The sequence below is a fragment of the Lethenteron reissneri genome, chromosome 9, assembly GCF_015708825.2.
Source record: "Lethenteron reissneri isolate LAM-NWPU_2019-01 chromosome 9, ASM1570882v1, whole genome shotgun sequence".
Taxonomy (NCBI): domain Eukaryota; kingdom Metazoa; phylum Chordata; class Hyperoartia; order Petromyzontiformes; family Petromyzontidae; genus Lethenteron; species Lethenteron reissneri.
This window is the reverse complement of record NC_083787.1, coordinates 12,720,153-12,736,418: the sequence shown is the minus strand read 5'-3', so window position 1 is coordinate 12,736,418 and position 16,266 is coordinate 12,720,153. Positions and strand designations below refer to the sequence as shown.

The following is a 16,266-nucleotide window of genomic DNA, read 5'->3' as shown; positions in this document are numbered from 1 at the left end:
AAGCCGGCGTGAGTAGGTTAAACGTTGAGTTTTATAAGGGCACCACGAGGTGACCAGCCCCTCCCCACCCAGCCCCACCCCTCCCATCTCAGCCCCCCACCCAGCCCCTCCCCACCCAGCCCCTCCCCTCCCAGCCCCCCCACCCAGCCACTCCCCACCCAGCCCCTCCCTCCCCACCCAGCCCCTCCCTGCACGACGGAGGGACACAATAATCCCCTGTGGGCTGGTGTAACCTGGCGGTTCCTATCAGCAGCAGGTTGCCGACTCCTGCCCATGGTAAACTAGACTCCCATGGTAAACTGGACTTCCACGGGGTGGACTGGGCTCCTGTTGTAAACTGGACTTCCATGGTAAACTAAACTTCCACGATAAACTGGACTCCCATGGTAATCCTCAACAATTTAAGAGCCGCAGTACAGTCCTTAAAGAGGCGAGCAACTCGCGAACATAACAGCACTTGCCCCAACAGCGTGTGTAGGCTACACGGGGGATCTTTGTCTTTGCTCTGTGTGTGTGTGACGTCACCTCGCGCTCTCGCGCGCGCGTAGCACAGCAACGACGGCGCGGACAACCCGACATTGTCCATCGACACGACGAGTTCGACACCGAGAGACAGGCGCACGGAGACAACACGTGGGAGAGATACAACCTACAGACACGTAGAGACACTGGCAGACACTTCACTGAGAGAGACACACAGACACGTCAGGGAGCGAGACACACCGCTACACGGACTCCAGTGGGCCCGGATTCAGTCTTCGGGGTCAGAACATCGGAATCAGTCTTCGGGGTCAGAACATCGGAATCAGTCTTCGGGGTCAGAACATCGGAATCAGTCTTCGGGGTCAGAACATCGGATTCAGTCTTCGGGGTCAGAACATCGGATTCAGTCTTCGGGGTCAGAACATCGGAATCAGTCTTCGGGGTCAGAACATCGGAATCAGTCTTCGGGGTCGGCCGGTTCGGTTCGGCCCCGGGTTGAAGATCGTCCCGAGGTGAGCACCGCGAGTCGGCACCAAGCCCTCGGGCCTTGTCGACTCGGGCGGGTTAAGCCTGGCGGGGCAACTAGGCCGAGTCGGGGCACCACGGGAGCTGGTCTCGGCTGGGGTTGCCACCGTTACGGGAATTGGCGTCTTGTGTTGATTGTATCGATCTCGTGCACAGGTTGATGAGGGTGGTGTATATTGTTTTGGTAATCGACCTCGGCAGACTGAGAAACATGCGCGGGCTTGGTCCGCGGTGCCAAGGGTGGCGACGATAATCCGGTCGGGGTTGGGCCACATAGGATCGGGTGTGGGCCCATATAGGATCATATGTGTGGGCCCATAGGATCGTGTGTGTGGGCCCATAGGATCGTGTGTGTGCTGGAGGCCGCTGGCATGACGGCCGCAAGGGGCCCTGTGCCTGGTGAGGCCGCGGGGCAGGTCTCGGTGCTGGTGGTGCCCTCGGCGCAGGAGTTGGGCCGCGCGGTCCGCACCGACATCGCGTGCCCCGTGCCGCGGTGCGGCCGCGCCCTGCCCAACGAACCCGCGCTTCGCATGCACCTGGACAAGGCGCACGGCGTGAGGGTGAGGGTCGCGCTCCATCACAACGTGGAGCCACGCCAAGGCAGGGCACACCGCCAGGGGTAGACCACACGGGGTACACCACACCACCCCACACGGGGCACGCCACACGGGGTCAAACCACACTGCACACATGACACTGCACACACCACACAAGACCACATCACACGGGACACGCCACACGGGGTCAAACCACACTGCACTGCACACATCACACTGCACACACCACACTGCACACATGACACTGCACTCACCACACAAGACCATATCACACGGGACACGCCACACTGCACACATCACACTGCACACATCACACTGCACACATCACACTGCACACATCACACTGCACACACCACACTGCACACATCACACTGCACACATCACACTGCACACATCACACTGCACTCACCACACTGCACACATCACACTGCACTCACCACACTGCACACATCACACTGCACACATCACACTGCACTCACCACACTGCACACATCACACTGCACACATCACACTGCACACATCACACTGCACACATCACACTGCACTCACCACACTGCACTCACCACACAAGACCATATCACATGGGACACGCCACACTGCACACATCACACCACATGGGACACACCACCCACTGCACACGTGACATCAGCATAACCGCAGAGTACACAGTTGTCACGGATAGAAAACCCACACGGGACACAGCTTAGCCGCAGAATGACACTACACGGCCCTCAGAACAGTGTCGACTAGAGCAGTGACACATTACCTGCACGAGGGAACACGACAGGTCCATTCCTGCCGCCAGCAATGATGTACAAGAGATCCCGACAGCGCAAGCGTTATCAACACGCACGCACGCTCCTCATTATCTCCACACCAGAGACCTGACACCAACAACTATATCAATGTATATTATGTACGGCATGAATGTGTGTCAACGCTGGTCCACAGGTAATGCTGCTGAAGTTGTGCGCTCTCCGAGGAGGACCGTGCGACTGAAGGATTGTAAAATAACTTTATTTTTGCGTGCCGAGACGGATGTGTGAGGATGACACGGCTGCTTATGTATGTAGAACTTCTTTTGCGCCGTACGTAGCTAATTGGAGGTGCGGCGTTGTTGTTCACATTCTCCGCAACGAAGCTAATTATTTTGAGTCCTTTCTAAGGTTTGTTTTACCCCGGAAAGTCTCGCCGAGTCTCATGACCCTCATGCAGGAGTGTCCTGCCAAGTTGTCGCAGGAGGGGCGGGCGATAATTGCCCAGCGTAATCTCAATCGAGTACTGTCCTGTAGTTACCAATCCACTACAAGATACCAAACCCCCTCTTGTGTGCTTCACGCGAGCTCGGATACTCACCTGGGACTACTCCGCGTCGTTTAGGAGGGCCCACAGCCGTCCGACAGACCGTCCCGCTCGTCAGATGGCCGACCCAAGCTATACTGCTGCCCTGTGCAAGGCTGTCCCAGAGGGCCAGGGAGGCCATTCCCCCAGTTCTCCCTCGTGCGGCAGGTGAGTCGCCGTTTCAGGCAGGGGCGAGGCCAAGAAATCATTGTACGTATGTTGAACTTGTTTCGCACCGTACGTGGCCAACCGTGCTAATCGGAGGTGCGGGGGGACGACAACAAAATAAACACAAAAAGCAGTTCTAAAGAAATTAGTTTTCAATATAGATTTAAAAGTGTATAGCTCTGGTGGCTTCCCGATATCGGAAGGAAGAGTGTTCCAGACTGCCGCAGAAGCGCATCTGAAAGCGTGCGATGCGGTGACCGTCTTCGTTCGATGGTTTGCCTAAAACCGATGCTGTGAGGATGACCGGAGTTTGCGGGGACTGTTTGGGTTGGCGAACCGGACAATAATTCTGCACCCAGCACACAACATCCAGTGTTCCTCTCTCTGTGGACTGTCGTTTCTGGTCACGTGCCACCTACTCCGGTCTACCATCGGCTAAGAATATATTCAGTGAGAATTTAAGCTATAGCTGAGACTATTGTTTCTGCAGATGCTGAGTAAGGAGATAGAGGTCTTGGGTACCATTGTAACTAACCATAATATAAACCCTAACACCTAAAGCCAACCATAAACACTAACCATAAACCCTAACTGCTAACCATACGCTTAATCCCTAAACCTGAACCCTAGGTTTCCTAACCCCTAATCCTACGCAAAAGCTAAATAAGCAGTGTCTTCTCACATTTTCACACTTGATCAACTGAAAGCAAGAACCGATCAGTGACAGAAATGGCCGAGGTGTCCCCATTCGGCCCTTTGTGATGAAAAGGTTCACAGCCCTACATTAGGTTATGCACGATGCCAGTCAGACGCGATATCTATAAAAAATAAATCAGCTCAAACCTCCCGTAAATCACGTGACTGGTGCGTGGCCATCTCACTCCGAATACCCCCCTCTCTCTCTCCGCCCCCTTCGAAAACAGACGCTGCTCCGTGCAGCTCACTCCTGCTCGCTCCTTCGTTTTATCTGCCTCTCTTCCCTCCGCTGTCATCACCTTTTCATTCCTTCTCCCCCTCCGTTTCCTGCCCAGCGCTGATATCTTCCTGCTACTTATCTTGATCTGTGCACTCTGTCCATCTTTGGGGACTTCCATCCCGGCATCCCTTCCCTTTCCACGTCATCTTACCCCGTCTACCCCTATTACATAACCGACTCTATTTGCCTTCTCGTGGTGTGGTGCCACGGGTTCAAAGTTTGTATATAACATCAGTGATCCACACTGCCAACGCTCGCTCCCCACAGCACTACCTGAAGATGCACGCGGAGCGGACGCACGAGTGCGGGGTGTGCGAGCGCCGGTACAGCACGCGCGCCGACCTGCGGCGGCACCAGGGCGACTGTGGCCGAGTGTTCAGCTGCTCCTGTGGCTGCCCCTACGCCAGCCGCACCGCACTGCTCTCCCACGCCTACCGCACCGGCCACGTGTTGCCGGAGGAGCACAGGCACGCCAGCGTGGGGAGACGGGAATTGTGGTGCAAGCGCAGGGCCGCAGCTGGGATCGCTGGTGCTAGCATAAGGGACATGGGAATACTGGTGCCACGTGGGGAATTGGAATTGCTGGTGCCAGTATGGGAGAGAGGGGTGCCGCGGTGGCAAGATGTTAACTACCTCACCTGGTATACAAGATGTCGTGGATCCGATTCCGACCCTGATGCCTGTATATTTGGAGTTTGCATGTTCTTCCCGTGGTCGCATGAATTTCTCCCTGGGTCCTCCGGTTTTCCCTCCACATTTAGAAACATGCACTTAAAGTATACATTATAAACCACTTCGTTGAGCTATCATTTGTGGCCAGGTCACTTCTGAAAAAGTGCTATATAGCTCAGTAGGCATTGCCTGGTGAAATAAAGTTATTTTTTATAGAGCTGGGATTGCTGGTCCCAGCATAAGGGAGCTGAGCTATGGTGGTGCCAGCATGGGGAGATGTGAATGCTAGTGGCAGCACAGGGAGAGGGGATTGCTGGTACCGGTGTAATGCGGGCGCGGGCGACCTCCCGGATGTGACGTCACGGAGAGGTGGAGTTAGGTGACGTGGGAGGAAAGGTTAAGGTTCTTAAGGGAGGAGACCGGAAGAGGAAGGCAGAACGAGTGGGACTGGACCAGAGTAAGGCCACGTGGGCAAAGCCAAGGGGTGGCAGCGGCGGCCAGCGGTGGCCAGCTAAGGGAGCAGCCAGCGGAGCTGCGAGAGAAGACAGCGGTGGGGCGGCTGGAGAGAAGGCGGACGAGGAGCTGCGGGGAACACAGCCGGCGAGGCTGTGTGTGAGGGAGAGGCTACGAGAGCGACGAGAGGAGAGAGAGGCTGAGAGAACGACGAGGGGAGAAACTGCAGGAGAGCAGTATCAGTGTCAGTATAGAGTCTTATAGAAGGACAGCCGTGCGGGTTAAGAGAGAAGAACCGAATAAAGGACACCAAGCCAGACATCGTGGTCGAGTCCTTTATTACATTGGTGTCGGAAGTGCAACGGCATGTCGAAACAAGTGAGAAAGAAAAATGTTCCAGCGCCGGCATCGGCTTCTTCGTCCGAAGACGAAGACTTCCCTCCAAACATGGATCCTGCCAGGGTGGTGGAGGAGAGCCCTGCTGAAACGAGTGCGGGGACGGGAGTGGAAGATGTAGCCACAGTGTCAGGGCCGCCGACACCATCAGACGCTGATCGGCGATGGCTGCAGGTGGCTGAGCAACTGGAGACTCTCAAGGACGCCCTGGGCCAATTGTGTCATCTCGTCACCCCAAGCACGGCGACGGAGAGAGCGGAGAGTGCTCCACAGGCCGCCACGGGTTCTTCACTCCCGGCGCCATGGGCCACGCGGCAGGAGGCCGCCATCTTGCGCGTGCCGCGGCGGGAATCCGCCATCTTGACCACGCCGCGATTCGACGCCATTTTGAATTTGCCTCCGGAGGAACCATCGGCGGAGGGCGGAGTGAAGCGAAGTCGGAGTCGCCATCTCACCACGGTCAAGGAATTCGCCATTGGGGGCGACTGGAGCGCTTTCGCCTGCAGATTTTTAGCGGCGGTCCGTTCTGCGAGATGGACCGATGCTGAGGCCTTGGAAGTGTTGCCGACTCTTCTGGACGACGAATCTGTTCGTTTTTTTCGCTCCATTAAGGCCGAGAAGAAGAGGACATTATATGGAGTTTTTCAAGAAATGGCCGACGCCTACGAGCCACCTGACGACGCGCATCGGCGATTCGCTCAACGACAACGAGCGCCCGAGGAGTCGCCTGTGGCGTACAGGGGTGCAGTGCTTGATTTGGCTATGGCCGCGTATCCAGATACAACACCTGACCTGCTCGAGCCTCTCATCTTGGGCAAGATGCTCGAGCTGTCGCGGGATCTTGGGATTCCCATGCCGGTGTGCGGGCATGAGAAGCTCACCTCCCGGGCGGCGGCGAAATGTCTGGATGCACAATTCAACCTACGACGATGGAAACAGGTCACGGCGTGGACAGGGGGGCCCGTCGCGGAGGGTGGCGCTCTGGGTTGGGACCCTACGAAGTCGGTATACGTGCCGGATGAGCGGGGCCCTCAGGAGCTGACGGCCGCCTCGGTGCCATGGTCAGGCCGCGGTGGACCGGCCTCTCGTGCTGCACCGCCGATACGCGGGCGGCGCGATGCAAGGCCTGCGCTTCGGCGCAACGACGCCGATTGCTTCCGCTGCGGACGGAAGGGCCACTACGCGAAGGACTGCTGGGCCCGCATCCCGGGTCCGCCACAACAGGAGGCCTCATTACCGGCCAAGCCGCCCAAGGATCCACCGAAACAGGCAAGTCGGCACGCACCAGACACCCGGCAAGGCTTTACACCTCACCCATCACCTTCGTTGTGCGGTCATAGTGTTGTTGTTAAAGAGGGACCTTCGACGGGGCCTTGTCGCTCTGTGACGCAGTGGCGCAAATTGGCACGGAGGGTTGTTGCGGCCGCTACGGGTTCGTCCACCGTGCCGGGGTCTATACAAGGGGTGGACGTGCGCATTTTGGTCGATTCCGGGGCGTCCGCGACTATTATTTCGGATGTCATTTTTCATCTGTTAGGCATCCCACCCGGGGCCGTGCGTCCGGTTTACGGGTCGTGCGTCGCTGCGAACGGGGGTAGTATGGGCATCGTGGGCCAGGTGGACGCTAAAATATCTATTGGGGATGTGTCGGCCTCGGGCGTTGTGTTGATTTCAAGATCCTTGGCAGTTCCCTGTTTATTGGGCACTGATTTTCTGGCTAAGATGCCTATTTTGATCAAAATTAATGAGAATTGTATTGAACTGCCGGGTGGCCGTCAAATTTCGTTCTGCCGTCGCCCTGGGGGCGACCTGCTTCGGCCGTACAAGTGCAGGCGCTATCCGTGGCATCTGTTGATATTCCACCTGGTTCACAGATGCTTATTCCCCTGCGGTATCGGAAGCCCCTGCCTGGTCGGCTGGGAGCGGTTGGGATCTTGTTGTCACCTTCAGCCTCGATAACGGCCGGATCGGCGCTGGTCGGAGCGCAGACCATCGTCCGGCCAGACCAATTACCGTTTTTGCAGGTGCTCAATGCGGGTACGGAAAATGTCTGTGTCCCAGCCGGCACGGTTGTGGCACATGCCACCACGGCATTTACGGCTCACGATTGTTCGCATAGCCAGGGAGTGGTTGCTGGTGTTTCCGAGCCTGTGGCTTCGGATGACCGCTGGATTGCTAGCTTATGTGACGGAAATTCTTCCCTGTCTGTGGATCAACGGGGTGCGCTTCATAAATTGTTATTGACGTATTCCGATGTGTTTAGCTCCAATGATTTGGATTTGGGACGCACCTCATTGCTTCACCATCACATTGCTACAGGCGACGCTGCCCCTATTCGGTTGAATTCGCACCGAATGAGTCCGGCCGAGCGGGAACACGTTCGGGGGGCAGTGGAGGATATGTTGGCTGCGGATATTATATCGCCGTCGAACAGCCCATGGGGCGCGCCTGTGGTTTTGGTTAAGAAAAAGGATGGCAAATTGCGATTCTGTGTTGACTTTCGAAAATTGAATAAGATATCGGTGGCAGATGCGTATCCCCTGCCGCGTATGGACGACTCCCTCGACGCATTGTCGGGGGCTAAGTATTTCTCTACACTGGACCTCTCTTCGGGATTTTGGCAGCTTCCCCTTGACGAGCCCTCACGGGAGAAGACCGCATTCCGTACGCCGCAGGGGTTGTTTCAATTTAACTGCCTTCCGATGGGGCTGAATGCGGCCCCTGCCACATTTCAAAGGCTCATGGAACTCGTTTTGACGGGGTTGCAGTGGGAGACATGTCTCATATATTTGGACGATATCATCGTCTTCAGCCGCACATTTGATGAACATTTAAGGCGGCTGGAGACGGTGTTCGCGAGGATGCGCTCCGCGAACTTGAAATTTAAACCAAAGAAATGTCACCTACTGCAACGGTCCGTCCGTTATTTGGGGCACATCGTGAGTGCTGAGGGGGTGTCTACGGACCCGGAAAAAACGGCGTGCGTCCGAGATTGGCCGACTCCGGTCACCGTGGGGGATGTACGTCGCTTTCTGGGATTTGCCTCGTATTATCGAAGATTTGTACCGAATTTTGCGACCATCGCGAGGCCCTTGCACCTCCTTACGGGTAAGGGACGTAAGTTTGCGTGGGGACCGCCGGAAGAGGCGGCCTTTCAGAGTCTGCGTAATCTGTTGGCTACCGCCCCAACATTGGATTATCCGGATTTCAATCAACCGTTCATTCTTGATACGGATGCGAGCGACACAGGTATTGGCGCGGTGTTGTCTCAGTCTAAAGGGGGCGTAGAGCGCGTCGTTGCGTATGGTAGCCGGGTCCTGTCGCCCGCGGAAACACGCTACTGTGTCACTCGCAGGGAACTCTTAGCCGTTGTTTTTTTCCTACGTCAGTTTCGACCGTACCTGTACGGCCGTTCCTTTATCGTACGTACGGATCATGCGGCCTTGCAATATGCCCTTAAAATGGATCAACCTTCCGGCCAGCTGTCGCGTTGGTTGGACACGCTGCAAGAATTTTCATTTCAAATTCACCATCGTAAAGGGGTGCGCCATGCGAACGCAGACGCACTTTCTAGGTTGCCGCAGCGCTCCCCTTGCAAATGTGCGTCGGGGACGCAGAGATGTGCGCCCAGCCTACCCCCCCCTCAGCCGGTGGTATTGGCTGTGGAGAAGTCGGATGCTACTGTGGAACCGGGGCCGACTGATGGGGTTTTGAATCTGCCACGGTCTGTTTGGATAAGGGAGCAAATGATGGATGAGTCGTTAGTGTCCTTGCGGAAGCGATCCAAAGTGGAGGTTGGGGGTCCGGTTACGGAGGGTGCGCCGGAAACCGCGGTCCGAGATGGTCTGCTTATGTGGAGGGAAAGTCTCCAGGAACACTGGCGTCTAGTGGTGCCTGCGTCCCTCCGATACGAGTTGATTAGAACTCTCCATTGTGACACGCTATTACATCTGGGTGTGCAGAAGACCTTGTTGACGTTGCAACGTCATTATTTTTGGCACGGCATGTCGACGGATGTCGTGGGGCACGTCCGCGCGTGCCCTGACTGCGCCCGGCGTAAGCCTCCTAAACATCCTTATGTGCCACCCTTACAGTCAATTCGGGTGTCTCGGGTCAATGAATTGGTGGCACTGGACATTTTGGGACCTTTCCCACCTTCGGCGAGGGGTAATAAATATTTGCTGGTCGGGGTTGAGTACCTCTCCCGTTGGCCGATGGCCTGGCCGTTGCCCGATCAATCGGCCGCGGCCATTACCGACGCCTTTTTGTTCGGATATGTTATGGACAAGGGTGCGCCGGAGAGACTCCTTACGGATCAGGGCCGAAATTTTTCTTCGAAATTATTGGCGGAAGTATGCGCGGGCCTAGGGACTAAGAAGGTCCGGACATCCCCATACCATCCGCAAACGGATGGTATGGTTGAGCGGCTAAACCGGACATTGTCTGCCATGCTGTGCCACACGGTGAGTGAGCAACAATCGGATTGGGACCTGCACATCCCGGGGGTGCTTTCGGCGTACAGGATGACTCCTCATGCGGCTACGGGTTATTCGCCATTTTACCTTATGTATGGTCGGGAAAACGTGCCGCCAATGGATGTGCAGATGGGAACCGGTGTGAGGGGACCTTGTAAACCGCTTCCTGACTACATTCGGGACACTGTTCGCCGGGTCTCGGAGGCGCGGGAGAGTGCCCGTGTGGCTACGGCCAAAGCTCAGGCCCGAAATGAGAGGTACGCACGGCGTTCCAAAGGGGAGTGCCCCTGGAAGGTTGGGGACCTGGCCTGGCTCCATTGCCCGCAGGTGCGGCCGGGTACCTCTCCCAAATTTCACAAACCTTGGCGAGGGCCTGTCCGCCTCATTGAGGTTCCTAATCCTCAGTCGGCGCGTGTTCAAATTGGTTCTCGCCGCTGGTTTGTTCACACGTCGCGCTTGAAACCGTATGTTGCTCCCCTACATGATGCATCATCTCCCAATGTTGCCTTGCCGGGGTCTGTTGCTGCCGACTCTCCCCCGCCTGCGTCCATTGATCTTGCTAGAGCGCCTGTCGTACCTGTTCCAGGCAGGCCGGCCTTGACACCGGAGGGGACGAGGCGCTCTGCTCGGAGGGTGCCTGCCAGATCTGCGGGTCCTTCGAGCCCTGCAGCCCTTCCGACCCCGCTGCAGACGCATCCGCGGGACAAGCCCAAGACTGATCCTTCAAGGACACGGGACGTTGGTGGACTTCCAACAGCGACAGGGGGATTTCACCCTGTCGCTCCTCAAACTCAATCACGTTCCCGTTCCGCGGATGGGCCGCCGACCGTCCGGGACGGGCCGGCGACCCGCACACGCTCTAAATCCCTTGTGTTTCGTTGATTGTTATGTTGTATTGTTCTTACTGTGTATTTATTGCCTGCTTCTGCTACGTTATTGATTGTTGAGTTGTGTTGATTGTTCTTACTGTTATATTGCATGCTTGGTGTCCTTTGGTGTGTTACGCTCGGGTTCGCCCGCATTACTGTTGGTGTTGTTCAGCCGAGGTCGGCTGGGTTTTTCTCCACGGGGGAGGGTGGTGTAATGCGGGCGCGGGCGACCTCCCGGATGTGACGTCACGGAGAGGTGGAGTTAGGTGACGTGGGAGGAAAGGTTAAGGTTCTTAAGGGAGGAGACCGGAAGAGGAAGGCAGAACGAGTGGGACTGGACCAGAGTAAGGCCACGTGGGCAAAGCCAAGGGGTGGCAGCGGCGGCCAGCGGTGGCCAGCTAAGGGAGCAGCCAGCGGAGCTGCGAGAGAAGACAGCGGTGGGGCGGCTGGAGAGAAGGCGGACGAGGAGCTGCGGGGAACACAGCCGGCGAGGCTGTGTGTGAGGGAGAGGCTACGAGAGCGACGAGAGGAGAGAGAGGCTGAGAGAACGACGAGGGGAGAAACTGCAGGAGAGCAGTATCAGTGTCAGTATAGAGTCTTATAGAAGGACAGCCGTGCGGGTTAAGAGAGAAGAACCGAATAAAGGACACCAAGCCAGACATCGTGGTCGAGTCCTTTATTACACCGGTATGGAGGAGCAGGGCTTGCTGGTGCCAACATGAGGGAGCTGAGATCACCGGTGCCAGCACCTTATTGTTTTAAAGGAAGCTGTAATTGAAACATACATATTTTAATCGTGTAGATACATGCTGGAGCTCTACCAGGCTGCCCGATATGGACTATTTGAATATTTCATGGCTTCTGCATTTATTTCCATAATAACTCTGCAAAGCCATTACTGTAACATCATTTCCATACCTTTTGGTACAAACGTGCAGCGCCCATCACTATGGCACGAGAGTACTACAGCCTGACCATAACTTCAAAGTCGTTTTGTTTTTACTTGAAAAGCATATCAAGATAGCCTGGAACACAGTCCAGAGATTTGTATCTATAACAGCTCTTACTGTAATGACAAACCATTATTGACTTTTAACAATTCATCTACATTTCTTTTTTTGTTTGTTTCAAGAGTGCCGCCCGGGCGCAAACGAAAGCTGGAGAGCCAGTCCAGCGTGCAAACCCCCATGAGGGTGGTGTCGGTCACGCAGCAGCCCGATGTTTACGCCGGTGACTCCACCCCCACGGCGCAAGACATGGCGGCGGTACTACCACAGCAGAAGCCCGCCCCGGCGATCGACAAATCTTCCCCGAAGACGCCGGACGCCTGTCCGCCGGCGCCGATCCCCTCTCCTGCGCGCGCCGCTCAGCAAGGCCCGTCCATCGCCGCAGATCAGGTGCGGGCGGCGGTCGCGCCGAGGGCGAGAGGGAGGTGCGTGGAGCAGCATGCTGTGCGTGCAAAGGTCGCCTCCTCGAAACCGAAGTGCGAGAGCGACCCGCTGCCCACGCCGCCACCGCCACTAGCGCCGTCTGCTCCGTTGAGAACACCGTCCAAACGGTTGCTACTGCCCAAGCCGAGTGCGGTGCTGCTGAAGCTCTCGGTGACTCAGCGGGGGGCGGCGGCCCTGCTCGGCCACAGAGAGGGCAGCTCCATCAAGCCCGTGGTGGTCGCCGTGGATGAGGCGGGCACTATCGTGAGCACGCTGGCGCTCGTCCCTGGCGCGTTCGGCGGCGCCAACGCCAAGGGCTCCAAGGGAGTTGGCGCTGTTTTGGACCTCGATGGCAAGCATTGTTTGCAGCCAGTCTCCACCGTATCTAATGCGTCACCGAAAGCGATTACGTGCGAAGCTCAGACCGAGGTGTGCATCAATGATATCTATGGTGCCTCTAACCCATATTCTTCAGCCACGAACACGTACTCACATCCGCTGAATTTCTTGGTCAGTGCAAATGCGCAAACCGATGTTAGCTTCACCGCCGTGGGTTCCGCGTCGAATAGCGTTTGCACGCAAACTCAGCACAATCCTCAAAGAACGACGTCCAGCTTTGCGGTACAGACGGATTCAGGGCAAGACCAAATACAAATCACTAAGGTGACAGAGAAGCAATTAATTCCCAACGTTGCATCGTGGGATCCGAATAGCAGAAATATTTCCTTGGGTCCAAAGCTTAGTGGTGGTACGTATGACATTTCAACACCGTGTAACGCTGGCATATTTGTTGGTGACAATAACTCAACGGTGCTCGGCCTACTCAAGGATCCTTCCATGTACAACACTTTACACGCCATGGCTATGCTCGGCCAGGGTCTCAAGCTGAATCAGTTGAGCACCCTCGAATCGGTTGTTTGCGACAGGGCGACTGCGCCTGAAAATACGAACACAGATCCGAGCCAGATGCGCGCTGGCTGTGCCAGCGGCGTGGACACGGAGACGCACACCCACGACTTTGAGTTGTACCTGGAGCAGCTGCTGTCGGGGGCGGCGCTCCCATCCCACTCGCGAGACCGGGGTGACCACTGCATCGCGCCCGGCACGCTGGACACGTCCGCCCAGACAGACACGTCGCTGGTGGCGCCGAACTCCGTAGCCCCCGATAGCACGAGGGTGGACGGGGCTACCCAGACGTCGATGATGCTCGTAGACGACTTCAACATGGAAATGTTTGACAGTTACACCCAGACCGACCTGGAGGTTCTCTTACAGGACTCCTCCCTGGAATTCCCTGCAGTCCGAGCTGGGTTTTCTGGAAACTGTGCTGAACTGCTGGATACTCAGACCCAAACTGACCTTGGAAACTTTCTAGAGTACGCCTCTAGGCTGCCTGAGAGCCAAATGACTTTTGCGTGCAACAGTGCCCTCAACACGGAGACACAGACCGACTTGTTTTTGCAGCGAGGGTCCTCCATGGCGTGCCCTGATTCTATCGACCTCAAGGGCGAGATGCTTGCACACCCCTCCATGATGCGGGCGGATGTGCGCAGAGATTCCTCGTTCTCCACCGACGACTCGGCAGGAGACAACGCACTGAGGCTGGACTTCACGTCGAGCTGTGTGCCTCTGCACATTCAAACCCAGACGGAGCCCGGTGCGCCGCAGGAACAAGTCGCGTCAATTCCCGAGCTCGACACTCCCGTGATGAACTTCTCGGCCGAGTCCGGCTCGCTTTCCGGAGAGACACGGGCGGGAGGCAGCTCCCGCGCTCCTCTGAGCTCGGCCGAGACCCAGACGCCCCGCAACGACCTCGACGATTTCTTTTTCACCAGCATCGAGACGCAGACCATGGAGGACGACTTCCTGCTCTCGGATCTGGACTTCGGAGGCATGGAGACGCCCTTCGGGTCCATCGACGCACAGACCTCGCCAGGATACGGCTCCTCGGCCGAGAGCGAGGAGTCGCACGCGGGGTCCAGGGCAGGCGCCAAGGCCGATGTGCCCTCCATTTTCCAGCACTTCCACTTTTAATGCCGGCCGATGGCGCTGGTTCAGCCACCCCGCGCGCAACGTCACTAGTGCGTTACTCGTGTCTGGTCAATGGTGCCCACTCCAGCCCCCCTCCCCCCTCCTCCCACCATGGCAGCTGTCGAGCAATGTAAACGATCCGTGTCTGAGATGCCGTGGTGAAATCATTAATAGTGAATGCCACCCTCAGGGCAGTGGGGACCTGGTTTGTGTTACAGTGGCGCCACGCTACGACACCTCCGCCTGATCCTCGGATTCCCAGACGACGACGATGCTGCTGCTGCAGGGATGTTGCGGATCCCCGATAAAGTCGAATCGGTGTTCCATGTGAAGTTAATTTATTTGCACTTTGGGAAAGTTTTCTACGGAATGCACAATAAAACTGTTGACGCAAGCGATTGTGCCAGCAACGTGTTGCCGAATCCTTTATTTAAAATTTAGTTTTTGACCGTCGTTCGCAGATAACTACAATTTTGCAGCGAAACTGCACTGTGTTACCACAAGCATGCGTGTGGTTAGTGCAGCCTTGATGTCTTGCCGGGAAGGGTGAACCCTATTCATTTTCGTCAACAAAAACTGCTGTTCGCGAGAGTTGAGTGTGAATAAAACAAGTCCGCTCTAACGAATAATAACCTCTCCATTTTAATTATTCACGACGCGTCAAATGGCCTGACAGTGGAGGGGCAGCAACAGGAACATGGCTTGAAAGCCGTATTTTCTAAACTAAAACTAAACTTTTTCTTTTACCAGGTAAGGCCAACTCAGCTATTTAGCTTTTTTTCAGAAGCGACCGGTCCACAAATGACAGCTCAATGAAGTGGCTTATGTGGAAATTTATCACAGCCAAATACTATAAACGCATGTTGAATCGAAATGTGGAGGGAAAACCAGATAACCCGGAGAAGAATCCATGCGACCACGGGGAGAACACGCAAACTCCAAATATACAGGCGTCGGGGTCGGGATTGAACTCCTGTATACCAGGTGAGGTAGTTAACATCTCGCCACCGCGGCGCCCTTTCGAATAAAAGTGGCCAAGGTGATCTTGGCCAATTAATTTGGCCTGAATCTGCAGATGGGGATTAACTGTAGTTTATCCGGCCTATTGTGGATGAATACATCTCGCACACGATTTCAACATCCGTTTAACGGGACTGGTGGTTTGTGATGGCGAGACCCGAATAGCCACCTTGACACAAGCGCATATTTACCTCCAATTAACGCTTAACAATCCTACGAAAAAAATCACGTAAATCGCTTTGCACTAAGAGGAAAACATTACGAATAAGAACACTAGTTTCCTGTCCTTCCCCTGCACCTCCGGTTAGCACGGTTAGCTACGTACAGTGTGAAAGAAGTTCAACATACATACTGGCCTGGTACGTAATCTTTAACCCATCCCCCGTTCCTCTGCTCGACCCCAGCGCGACCACTCCCGTGGCGTCTGTATATTTTAAAGACGCATGTCACCTTACAGGTGGGGGGGGGGGGGGGACATTACACATCGTCGCCGAGTGCCGGCAGTTGAGATTAATCGCCCGTGGCCATGAATAATGACAAGCGGCCCCTGCCGGGTGCTTTAGCGCCAACGACTTGCAAGCACCCAACGCCGACCAGATGTGTGCGTGTCATCTCGATTGAATCATTGTCTGGTAATTTTGCAGCATTTAAGTTTTCATCAACACCGGTTGCATTGTATATTGTAAGGCCACCCCACAGAGATGATCACCCCTCTCTGGTTCCTGTGTTGCTCCCTCTATGTATCTTGGTGATATCTGTCTGCTAATATGTCTGTATAGTTTTCTGGTTAGATTTTATGTCGCTATTTCATTATACCTGATGATGATTGCTTGTGTTGCAATCGAAACGTCGTATGCTATTATTTAATTT

The 16,266-nt window shown here is 55.6% G+C and overlaps 1 protein-coding gene across 2 annotated transcripts; it reads left to right on the top strand.

Annotated features, from left to right (window-relative positions):
• Positions 1-535: 535 nt before the first annotated feature.
• On the top strand, positions 536-14,730 carry LOC133340248 (ATM interactor-like). 2 transcript variants are annotated; one of them, XM_061548294.1, is made up of 5 exons: positions 536-995; positions 1,371-1,568; positions 2,946-3,074; positions 4,318-4,517; positions 12,048-14,730. In XM_061548294.1, the coding sequence occupies exons 2-5, from the start codon at positions 1,380-1,382 to the stop codon at positions 14,377-14,379; spliced, it is 2,850 nt and encodes a 949-aa protein (XP_061404278.1). In that variant the 5' UTR covers positions 536-995; positions 1,371-1,379; the 3' UTR covers positions 14,380-14,730. The 2 variants fall into 2 exon arrangements, with proteins under 2 accessions (XP_061404278.1, XP_061404277.1); XM_061548293.1 differs by having other exon boundaries at positions 1,352-1,568.
• The last annotated feature ends 1,536 nt before the right edge of the window (positions 14,731-16,266 follow it).

What these genes read in the sequence shown, in the direction of transcription:
- LOC133340248 (XM_061548294.1), top strand. Translation starts at nt 1,380, where the DNA reads ATGACGGCCGCAAGGGGCCCTGTGCCTGGTGAGGCCGCGGGGCAGGTC. An exon ending in ACAAGGCGCACGGCGTGAGG is followed by an intron (nt 1,569 to 2,945) that starts GTGAGGGTCGCG and finishes CGCGTCGTTTAG; the next exon opens with GAGGGCCCACAGCCGTCCGA. An exon ending in AGTTCTCCCTCGTGCGGCAG is followed by an intron (nt 3,075 to 4,317) that starts GTGAGTCGCCGT and finishes CGCTCCCCACAG; the next exon opens with CACTACCTGAAGATGCACGC.